At 37.3% G+C, this 12,605-nt stretch overlaps 1 protein-coding gene across 1 annotated transcript; it reads right to left on the bottom strand.

Annotated features, from left to right (window-relative positions):
• Positions 1-3,789: 3,789 nt before the first annotated feature.
• LOC145122714 (S-norcoclaurine synthase 1-like) lies at positions 3,790-5,643 on the bottom strand. The gene is made up of 4 exons (XM_079058281.1): positions 4,989-5,643; positions 4,663-4,907; positions 4,170-4,494; positions 3,790-4,063 (listed from the first exon to the last, which is right to left on the bottom strand). Exons 1-4 carry the CDS (start codon positions 5,256-5,258, stop codon positions 3,824-3,826), a joined length of 1,080 nt encoding a protein of 359 aa, XP_078914407.1. The 5' UTR covers positions 5,259-5,643; the 3' UTR covers positions 3,790-3,823.
• Positions 5,644-12,605: the final 6,962 nt, after the last annotated feature.

Here is a 12,605-nt window from a genome sequence, read left to right as displayed (position 1 = left end):
TCGGCCCAAATGGCACTGAAGACAAACAATTTCTAATTAACATTAAGGTAGATTTCAGGTTTTCACGCCCTGTCTAACCTTCTGCCAATGCCATAGAATAGAGTCATTCACTTACTGGGGGACATGCTCTACATGGCCAGAGGCTACATACCAGTACCACTGTGAATCTGAGTTCTTAAACTGATCACATGGTCAAAGGTATAACTTTGCTATCATAAATACCAGAAATAAAAATAACACGGGAAAATACTCAGGAATATTATTCTACCGAAGCCAAAGTGATGCCTATGTCATACACTTCATGGTCAACGGTTCATACCAATACCCAAGTGATGAATATGTCATACACTTCAAGTCAGAGGTACAGCCTTGCTATAAAAATAGCGGATACAACAACTCGAGAGGATAACATGGAAAAGCACATAGCACATATAACACATAACATACAATTGTTTCTACATATTAAACTCACCGTGAATTAACCGGGGGTCAAAATAATAATTTGGGCAGCACTTCGGCTCTAAATATGACTTTCGTCGTTGAAAACCGGGCTCTGCGAAGGTAGAGCTTCGAAACCGAAAAGATAAATTTTTCGGGCTTCTCGAGAATCTCGGGGCGCGTTTCGGGCTTTGGAATTAATCCCGGGGCTTCGGGGAAAGCCAAAATACCAAAAATATTGAGAAAGGGTGAAAAATTGGCAATTTCTCCATTTTCCTCGGCAAGGCTCGCATGCCTTGTATTTATAGGGCGAGGGTCGGCCGATCAAAAGGGAGGAGTCAGCAGCAGCGACACGCGGCAGCGGCAGAGCGAAGCAGGTGGCAGGCTGCGAGGCCTCGCTTCGGACGGGTGTGCGAGGCGCGTCGGAAGGCTACTGGTCGCGAAGTTGGTCGAATCCGGAAGCGACACGCGGGTACTGTTCATGCGAGGATGAGTCATGGATCAGACACGGGGATTGAGCCGTTGTACGGACGAATCAGAAGGCGACGCGTCAGCAGCTGGGTCTTCGGCTCGGACACGTGGCGCGATGACTCACCGAAATCAGCCTTATCCTTGCGAGATTTCTCGAAAATTGTGCCCCGACCTTCTAAAATCCGTAACTTTTGCATACAGGCTCCGTTTTTGACGTTCTTTATATGCACGCGTAGAGAAAATTATGCTCTACAACTTTCGTTTAGACTTCGTCGGAAAATTTTGACTTTATTTTTATATTATTATTTTTAACAGACCGGGAATGGTAAATCCGTTAAAAATTCATAACTTCTTCATCCGACGTCCGTTTTCGTCAGACTTTTTACCGTTATACTGCTAATGACGAGATCTTCGATTCTCGTTTAGGTTGTGTCGGCTAAAAATCACTCGATCTAAAATTCGAGTTTTTAGCTGTCTACTGCTAAGCTGAAACTTGTAAAAATCATAACTTCCTCATACGAAGTCAGATTTTGGCGTTCTTTTTATCGAACTTCTCGGTTTAACGAATACTACGAATTTCATTTAGATCACTAAGGATAAAAAGTAGTTTATCAAAGACTCACTTTTTACGTAATTCGACACCGTGCCGGTTTTATCGCGGATCTTCGATTGGTCATAACTTCTTCGTTATAACTCGGATTTCGACGAGGTTTTCGCCTACGTGTTTCTAACGAGATTATCTACAACTTTCAATAATAAAATTTTACTTATTTCAAATTTTATATTTTCTCTAAATTTCACTATTTGGCTTTTAATTGGAATCTCATAAGACTTCCAATAATTTGTGAGTGATTCTAAACGTAGTTTTACGTCATTTCTAGTAAAAACTATATGTTAGAACTCAACACTCAATTTCACATAATATTTCATAATATTATTAACTTTTCAAATTACATAAGACGATTTCAAAACGTGTATGTTACAATTGTACTTTAAATTTTATGCATAATCCCTTACATCTTTTACGGATAATAGTGCCATGTAACTGTAACTTACTAATAGGAAAATTGTAAACTGTACTTTATTTTCTTATAATAGCACCATACTTGCATTTCTATAAACATAATACTACAATTACATACCCATTAGAGCAAGACACTTGCGTCTCAGTAATATCAATATGCTATATGAAACTTTTAAGCATTTTATAAGTTTCACAAGTTATATATTGCTATTATAGGTAACAAAACATAAATACATTGTTATTATGCTTTGAAAAAGTCTAAGTATTGTTATTTTGGATTAAAAAATACATCAAAACATTTATTGATATTGATGCATTTTCAAGACACGCCAACAAGAAATAGACAATGACATCTTGCACTCAAAATATTATTTATTTCTCATTTCAAATATCATTTTATAAACCTTTAATGTTACTCATTTGTATTTAATTTATTTAATCAACTCATATAGTCAATCACTTAATATATATTATTTACAATATTTTATGTTTTCAACCTTGTATTACATAGGTTTTAACCTAGTTTGAATCATTAAATTTTTTTTGGAACGAAATACATTTCAATGCGGTAGAAAACCATAGAGGAATGAGTGAACCATATATGATGTGACTAGATTGACGGAACTCGAGGGTAATGATGGTGGTGCCTCGCGGAGGTGGAGGCACCTTACGATGGAACTGGAACGAAGGTGGAGACACCTGACTAGGTTGTGGAAGTGTGCTGAAAGAAAAGGGGTCAATGTATGAAATAGAAAAGAGGAGAGATGTTGTTTAAGGCAAAATAGGAGCACACACTTTTTTTTGTTTTTCAAATACAATTTCATGTTTGAATTTAAAGGCTTTTGAAATATTAAGATGCTAACAAACCTAATTTTTAAGAGTATCTTTTTAATTTTTAAATTAAGAAGCTATCAAACAACCTTTTAGTTTTAGTTTGTTCATCATGCCGTGAAGTATGAATTGTAAACCAAGAATATGCCAATTAGTACTCAGTCAATTGTTAATATGGAAAGTTCTCGTTTATGATTCTTCTTTTTTATTTGTTATGTTTTCTTAAAAGTCTATTTAATTAAATTTAGATCTAAGAAGATATTTAAATTAAATTTGTAATGTAAAAATTGATTTGGAAGAAACGATCTCGAATTTGAGGATGACGATTGTTCTTTAAAGTATTTCATTTTGAAATTTGAGACTCTTCATCCATTTCCGTAATGATCCGTTAGTTCCTATGTATATAAGTTTATTAGAAATGGTAGAGATGAGGTGAAATATTTTTCTCTCCAAAAGTAAATATTAAATGCCATGTAATTAAAATGACCGATAAACCTTTTAAAATCGGAAAAATGGGCTTAATTGATAGGTCAAATACGAGTTTAGTGGTTTATTGCGCAAAAAAATAATTATAGTGATCAAATCGGACAAATGATGTAACTTTAATATGCTACAATGTCATTTTCCCTTCTATATTCTAATTAAGCCACCAAATGACAAATTAATAAACTAGTCAATCATATTATTGTTCTTGTCAATAAGAACCTAGATTGTACTTTCGTCACAAAACTTCTTCAAATTGATTTTCACTTCAAACCAACTATTTTCAATTGATTAGAGGGCCATAATGGGACATTAAACACATTGTTTTAACATAGTATCACACTCGAATTCACCCATTTATTGCAAGAGTGGATGATTTCCACCATTCCAACAATGCCACATACAACACATCTACATGTCGATAAGCATCACCTCTAACAAGAATCATTTGCTAAGAATAAGTTAGCTAGAAAAATTAAAATCCGATTACCAAAAAGTCAACCTTTATATGATTTTTTCGAGTCATATATTTGATTATAAACTTATAAAATAAAACCTTCAATAATTGCTATTAAATCAAATCCTCATATGATCAATTAAGGATTTGCCATCAAGTTTGCTATTAACAACTAATCTCACATAATCTTCTGAATCAATTGTCTTATATTTTGGTGTCTTATCTTTAACAAGCTCCATCAATGGCCCAATCATAGCTTTGACTCCCGGACTATGAAAAGCAGCAATGGAAATCCTCTCTTTTTCAAAGTTGACCATAGCCCTATGCTCAATACTAGTGTACTCTCCATTACTCATTATCTGTTTCAAAAAATAGCAACATATTTTCATTCATTTGTTTAAAATGGCTACTTTTTGCTTTTTAACCCTACACATATAATAATATTCTAAAAGATTAATTGATTACCTCCATGACATCACCGATGTTGACAATAATTGATCCTGGAATGGGTTTTATGGGCACCCATTTTGAGTTCTTCTTGATTTGTAGACCTTGAACTTCATTGATTTGAACTAAGAGGGTTATCCCTGTTGCATCTGAGTGTGGTGCTAACCCTAAAACCTTGTCTGCTTCATAACATGGAGGATAGTAGTTCATTCTGATACCTTGTGTGCAATTTTCATACATGTTGCTAAGTGTTGCAGGTTTGATTCCGAGGTTTATAGACATTAACTTGAACAATTCCATCGAAACACCTTGTAACGCCTTTGAGTATTCATCTAAAGTAGTCCTGGATCATAATAGTTCAAATGAGATCATGTTTTGTTCAAAAAAAATCATGATTGAGTTGAAATTTATGAACTTTGAATACATAAGTACAGATGCATGACCTTTTTTTTTTTTTTTGCTTTATTCAGATTGAATTTGATCGTTTAAGAATCAAAGACATAGAAATTACCTGAATGAAGGGGGAGTTTGAGGCCAAAATCTCATGTTTCGTTGGGGGATTGGCAAGGGTAAGATGAAGAGCATGTCACCCCAATCAAGTTTTTGATCCTCAGAAACCACAAATGCTTGACCATAACCTTCAATGGAACTCGGAATTTGTGCACAGTTCATCTTCTCCTCTAATGGCAGCTTGAAGAACTCCTCTGTAACCTTCTTCATTGCATCTATGCTTTCCGTTATCCCGTGATTTATCAGCTGTTTGCATTAGTAAAGCTCTCGATCAATAATAAAATTCACCATATGTTATATACATGTGTGTATGCATGAATTAATCACCTGGAAGAAGCCCCAATTCTTACAAGCAAGATGAAGTTTATCCAATTCATCATCGTAGCCAGGTCTTCCTGCGACGGCGAGTTTGCTAATGTCGATCACCGGAATTTGCAGCGATTCATCAGTTAAAACCTCTTCCGACTCAATTTCCGGTCGAATATACCGAATCGGAATGTCTTTCAAGTCCTTGGAAGCAAGCGCTTGTACATTATCAACAGGAATTGAACCACCATACTCAGATCTGTTCATCACCTCCTCGTTATTTTCTTCCATCGTCGTTGCCTAACCTGTACGATTCACATGGTTTCTTCAATTTGAAACTTGTATATAAGTTTGCCGAGTTCACCGATTTGTAATCGAATCCATTGCTTTATGTATTGCTGTCCTTGGAATTGTTTATCGATTGTTTTATAGTTGTGACGTTGTTTTAAACATTCAACAACAAGAGATGCTTGCTCGGCCGGCCGCCAGAGCGACCGAGCTTTATCAATTGACTTCATAGGCGTGTGTGTGTGACGTTGTTATGAATGTATTTTGCGCCGGCGCCGGCGGAAGGTATCTAAACACACTATGGACGTCAAGGTAAAGGTAACTCGGTAATCGGCATTGGCAAACACCATCCTTTGACCTAGACATCTCGAGTTCGGTGAGCCAACTCGGTAATCGGTTGTATAGGAAAGAGCTTTTTTTTTTTTTTTTTTTTTTTTTTTTTTTTTTTTTTTCTCACCACCGGGCACCCCACTTCATCTTTTATATGTTTTTTCAAATTTTATTTTCAAAACTAATGAAAAAATAATTTTGAAAAATACTTTTGAGTTTTACAAACATTTTTTTAGCTTATTAACTTTTAGAAAAAAACAATAATTCAATAAGTTAATAAGTTGTTCTAAAAAGTAATCCCAAACACTCATGTATAATGATTTCCAAGATATGATCAATCAAATCCGTATATGAAACGTGTGCTATATGTGTGTTTCGAAACAATTGTTAGAATACACCTATCCTAAAATTCCCTCGTGGTTAATGCGATTTCGTATTCCAATCAAAAGGTATATATAATACGAACCAGGTCTAACAGAGATTATAACATACTAAATGTAAAAAGATAATTAGCTGCAAGTACAATTTTAGTCTTATAAATATAACTACTAATGCTTTCTCTTTGATCAAAATAGCATATGAATGTATAAATAATATCTATCAAAAACCCATTTTGACATAAAAGCTTCTTTTAGCTTCATTTGTCTAGATCTCTAACACTAGTGGCAATCAGGGCCGACTCTGGAGCATGCATGGGCAAGCTGGGCGACCGCCCCGGGCCTCACAAAAATCAGGGGGCCCCTACGTGTTACGATCGGTTTATATATATATATATATATATATATATATATATATATATATATATAGTTTTGGATAATATAAAATATAATATGAAGTAAGGAAACAAAGTCACTGTTAATTGATTATGCACATAAATTTGTATGGTAGAGGCATGTGTTCGATTCTTGCATTTTTCATGTTTTTTTTTGTTTTTTTTATAATTATGTTTTTTTAGTGTGGCTTTCCAACAGACGACGCTTCATTTTTCAAGAAGCAATCACGAATGTCTGATGAAGTCCCCTCGTTATACATGACTTCACAACAATTTCTAGAAGTGAATAATTCATCATGACATCCTCCTTGTTTCATAATTATGTAAGGAAAAAAAAAACGAAAATTTGCCATCTTGTTTCTCTATTCGTTTGTTTCTCTTCCTGCGGTGTTTTTTAATACATACAATTATTGCTGATCCAAGTTGGAGTTTTTGGTTAATAAATCAATCTACAAGTACTTTAATTTTGATTTAGTTTGGTTTCTGATTCCTACTTACCTACATAGATGGTTTTCGTTTCTTCTTACATGTTTTGTTTAGTTCATTCCTGTTGTGTGTTCCCTGGATCTGTTGTGTAAAGTTAAAGCAATTGTGGATCTCTAATTGCATTTACAATGTTAATTCATGGAGTCTAATGTATTTTACCCCCGATGTTGTTCAGAGGTATCCTCCTGGGCCTAATACAATGTTGTTGATGTGCTGAAATGTTAAGTTACCTGCATAAAATTCATTTCCTAGTGTTCAGGCGAGACCTAATTCTTTTTGGTTGGTGTCCTTACCATTTTGCCCTTGGTGATAGTTTTTTATAATTCTCTTTGGTATTTTAAGAGTAGGTGCACTTGACTCAATGGTTTTTTGAACTCAAGACATGTTATGTCTTCAACTAAATTGGTAAAAGAAAAGCTAAAATTTGTTGTAAAAACATTCCTTTATCTATTGTATATTTTTAAATGTTTCTTTTTATGGCTTACAAGAATCATTTTATCCAAGTCCATCATCTTTACCATCAAATCTTTTCAATTTTCTGTTTTTTATTAATTTGTTTAGTTAATATTTTTTTAGACACTTTTTTTTCCATATCCTTTTATATTTAAAGGGCCTCATTTTGTATTTTGCCCCGGGCCTCGGATTGGCTTGGACCGGCCTTGGTGGTAATTTATTACCATAGTAATAATCATCATTAGGGATGAGCATCGGAACCGGCCCAGGAACCGAACTTGGTGGAAAATAGGAACCGAACCGGACTGCCGGTTCTACCGGTTCTTGCCGTGTCTTCAATGTTGTAACCGGTCCTTGAGAAATAGCAACATACGGTTTCGGTTTTTGCCGGTTCTACCGGTTTCGGTTCCTACCGGTTCCTGGTTCCAAAAATTCACAAGTATATCGTCCCAGTCCCGGCCCGATCGGTTCTATCCGGTTCCGATTCCGGTACCGGTTCCGGTCGGTTCCCCGGTCCAAATGCTCTTCCCTAATCATCACTCAAGTGCATGTTTATCAATTTCCATAACATTTACTTGCACTAACATACTCATCAAGCCTAAACATATATATGAGGCTTAATTTCTTAGATTTCAATATTCTAAATACTAAAGTAACATTTCTCCCCAACGATGAATACCTAATGGTTGAAAAACAAAATTCTACCAATATTACACGTAGGATTCGAATCGCACGCCCAAAACATTTCTAGTGCTTCAAAATTAACATTCCACGTGATACACCCTTAGACAAATTAAACATAGACGGTATGCGGTTTACCATTTTTTAAAGATCAACTTAAGCTTTAGCTATGACCCAAGTCCACATTCTAAACTCTAATACATATATAACATACTTGGTTTAGACATAAGCCAATGATAATTCTTATTGTCCTCATCTTAGTGTAACTGATGTTGGACAAATACTTATACGAGTTTCTTGACACATAATCATATACTAGCCCTGTCGAAAATACCCGATACCCGAATTACCCGTCTGATTTTTGCGGGTATCGGGTTCATTTTTTCGGGTAATTGGGTAACCCGATATTTTTTCAGGTCGGGTATAGTGTAACGCCTGGTTCCTGGTATGCATTTAACTTTATTATTTTATTCATTTTGAAAAGGGCTACTCGACGAGTTGGTGGCCCTAACTCGTCGAGTAGAAGGCAGAATATGTGTGGGTTATAAGTGAGCTACTCGACGAGTCGAAGCCCTGACTCGACGAGTAGGACTGCCAGAAGGAAGCCCTAATTCTAAGGGTTTGCCCCCCTATTTAAGGAACATAACACCCTTGTGGCCTCCCTCACCGTCCTCCATTGTCCATAAAACCCTAATGAGTGAGCTTGAGCTTTGTGTGGGTGTGAGGACCATTTTTGAGTGTTTTAGTGTGATTTGAAGCCTATGAGAAGAAGAAGAAGCTAAAGGACTCCAAGAGAAGGTTGTAGATCCAGGAGCAACATCACTTTTTCTTCACTTTCTGGTAATCAAGTCTATACCTTGACCATTTGTTTTCTAGATCTTCTTATGGGGTAGTTTAGGGCTTTTTGAGTGCATTTTGGAGCCATTCATGGATGCAAGCGTGATTTGGTGTATCAACTACAAATCTAGAGTCTTTGACGGACTCCATGGCATAAATGTAACGTCCCGTTCCTGGTACGCAATTCTTTATTTATTCAAGTGTCTAGGATTGAGCCACTCGACGAGTTGGTAGCCCTAACTCGTCGAGTAGATGCCTTATAAGACGCGGGATTTAAAAAGCTTGCTCGGCGAGTCCAAGCATGGACTCGATGAGTAGGACTGCCAGGAAGAAACCCTATTCTCGGGTTTTGCACCCTATTTAAACATCTTAAACCTCTTTTCAGGGTTTCCCTTATCAGCCTCCTTGTCTCCAGAAAACCCTAGTTCGTTTGTGAGCCTCTATCTTGAGTTTTGAGTGTGTTTTGTGCCTTTGAAGGTGGGTGCAAGAGCTTGAGCTAGCAAAGCTTGGGGAAAGAGAACTAGATCCAGGAATACACTCATCTTTGGCAGCTTTCTGAGGTAAAAAGTTTTTATCTTGATGAGCTATAACTTAGATCTTTTGCATGTGGATTCTTGGGTCTTTTGACCCTTTTGATTAGACAAAGCTACTCTCTTGGATTGTTGTAAGACTTTACCGCTTTTCTATAGTTTGGGGCCTCTAGAGCCATAAAAAGGGTCTTAAACCCGTTTTTATGCAAGACATGACCATGTTCATGAAAGTAGATTGCTATAATTTTAGTTTGGGTTCATTTGAGGTGTGCAAAGCCATCAAGTCTCCAACTTTATAGAAATGGACCTTGGAAACAATCTAGATTTGTATTTTGGAGCTGTAGCAGTGTGAAACCAGCTAACTAGGTTAGATCTGCATGGGACTCGACGAGTTCATAAGGAACTCGGCGAGTCCGATGAAGAAACCCCGATGATGTTCGTAGAACTCGGCGAGTTGATTAGGAACTCGGCGAGTAGGAGGATCTTGTCCCTTCCCTGATTATGCCAAGACTCGGCGAGTTTGAAAAAGACTCGACGAGTCAGTTTAATAAACCGCGATGGCAAGTAGCTTAAGGACTCGTCGAGTCAAGAGGTGACTCGGCGAGTCGAGTCGCGATTTCTAGGGTTCTGAATTCTAGGACTCGGCGAGTCACATGGCTGACTCGGCGAGTTTGGTCAACCTGAAAGGTTGACTTTGACCAGGATGTAGACTTTGACCAGGGACAAAATGGTCATTTTACCCTAAGAATAGTATCTGTTTTGACTAAGTTTCCTTATTAAATTATAGTCGAAGAGTCGCCAGAGCAGCAGACAGATATTCCTCCCCCAGAGTTTCAGCAGTGAGTCAAACGAGGTGAGTTTCCTTCCAGTAGGAACGGGTCTACGGCCACAATGCCGGCCCGTTTAGATGATAGCAGTTCCGGACTTCAGTCCGATGTCGGGATGGTCCCGAGAAGTAGTTATGTATGCTTGATGTCTTCGTGATTCATGCATGTTATGGTATGTGTTACATGTTCCGGACTCCGGTCCGATGTCGGGCAAGCCCGATGCAGTATATGTGATTATGTTATATGTTATGTTTATGTTATGTTCAGTTTATACCGGAGTTCGGTCCGATGTCGGGCGGGGCCCAAGTTATTCCGGAATAAGGTTCCGATGTCGGGCGGGGCCCGATGCAGTGGGCGGGGCCCAATTTATGCCGAACTTCGGTCCGATGCCGGGCGGGGCCCGATGTAGTGGGCAAGTCCCAATATGTGTTATATGTGTTATTGTATGGTATGTGGTAGTTTGGGGGAGCTCACTAAGCTTCGTGCTTATAGTTTTCAGTTTTGGTTTCAGGTACTTCCAGTAGCAAAGGGAAGGGCTCGGGTTGATCGCATGGAACACACCACAGTCGCAACCTGGGAGTTTACTCTGATGTTTTTGATGGGTTTAAGCCAAAAGAACATCCTATGTGCTCATGCAAACCCTAATGCTTGGATCTAGGTTTCTTTATTGTACATGCATTCATCCAAGTCTTGCAAACCCTAGATCTAGTAGGTATAATTCGAAATTAACATTACAAAACAGATCTAGATGATTACCTCTTCTTATAGATCTTGAATCTTTTTGTCCTTGGAACTTAGAGTCACAAATGTCACTCCTCTAATGGCTTACAAACACCACAAGCAAGAGGATGATCTTGGAGAGAGGTTGAAGGCTCTAGAATTCGGCTCTTGCACTCTTAGGAATAGGGTTAGCCGATTTCTGAAGCCTAAGGGGTCTATTTATACTTGTGCTGCAAGGGTTTTAGTCAAAACCCTAATTGGATAGCTTAGGCCTTAAGCAGTCCAAATAATCTTCCAGAATAAGGCCATGGACGAAAATTAGATGGGCTCCCACTCTATTTTCTTCCACACTTTAATCCCAAAGGATTCTCAGCCCAAATCAACTATCACACAATTAACAGTTCCAGTCCCCTGTATTTAATTAATCTCTTTTAGCCACATAATTAATTCTTAATTAATTCTTGTCTAATATTAATTAAATTATATGATTTCTCTTTTAATATATTATTCATATAACATATTAATAAATCATAATAACCTCTTTATTCATAAATCATCCTATCATGTTGCTTTGGTGAAGGCAACCCAAAAGGACCATGCACAATCGGGTCAAGTACTTACCAAATATAGTTACGGGCTTAGACACTAATCCAACAGTCTCCCACTTGGATAAGTCTAGTAACTATAAATGCAAATACAATCCGATTAGCAATCGTAGCTCTCAAAGGCGCTGTCAAACTCTGATCTTATCAGTAACCTGTCCTTTAGATAAGGGATCGTATAATCCTCTGTTCTAGATATCGTGCGGACAATTACATGGAACATAGTCATACTTATTGTCCAACAATTAGTTTCTCGATCTCTGATTTATTTGACATAGAACTTAATTGAACACATCAATTCAGTCCTGACCGGGCCTGACACATAAGTCAAATCAAATCATCGAGGGGCCCTGATATCGCTTTTACCCTCTTAGGATAAAAGGAACAGATAAACTTCGACTTATATGCATTTACTATCCACTAATCAAATCATACACAACAATGCGTTTTATAACATCAAGTTACTGATGCGTTTACGGATTATCAATGCACAACCAATTAGCAAATAATAAACCATATATCTAGGTTTTAAGACCATATGATATTATCGTCTTGTGATCACTCGTGATAAATTCCATGAAGTGATTCCAGCAAGCGTGGGTTTATTCCAATGCTCAAATTAAGTTCATAAGCACTCATGAACGTTGTAGCAAACTTTTGCTATGTCTAATACACTTTAGACAATCTACACACCAATTCATGACAGTATTCATTCATACCTACTTCCAACATATGAACGACTGTGGACCGTTCGAATAATCTTGTTATTCAGGAAGTCAAAACATGCAAAATGAAACAACAGGTAAATAATTAACATAAGACAGTAACATTACTAATAAATAATACTCTTTTATTTAATCATCGAATGTTAATTACAATTTATCTATTACACGTTTCTAAACTATCTAATCTAAACTAATATCGTCCTTCAGCCCGATGCTCCCAGCGTGCTGCAAGTGCTTAACCCTGCTCAGTCCCTTCGTAAGCTGATCTGTTGGGTTATCCTCTGACGATACCCTCTTCACTACGAGGAGTCCTTCTTCCACCCGATGTCGAATAAAGTGATATTTTCTGTCGATATGTCGAGATCTGCCATGATCCCTGGGTTCCTT

Source organism: Lactuca virosa, chromosome 6 (genome assembly GCF_052849685.1).
Source record: "Lactuca virosa cultivar CGN04683 chromosome 6, Lactuca_virosa_CGN04683_v6, whole genome shotgun sequence".
Classification (NCBI taxonomy): Eukaryota; Viridiplantae; Streptophyta; class Magnoliopsida; order Asterales; family Asteraceae; genus Lactuca; species Lactuca virosa.
Note: the sequence above shows the minus strand (reverse complement) of the source record. Positions and strands in the feature narration are given on the sequence as shown.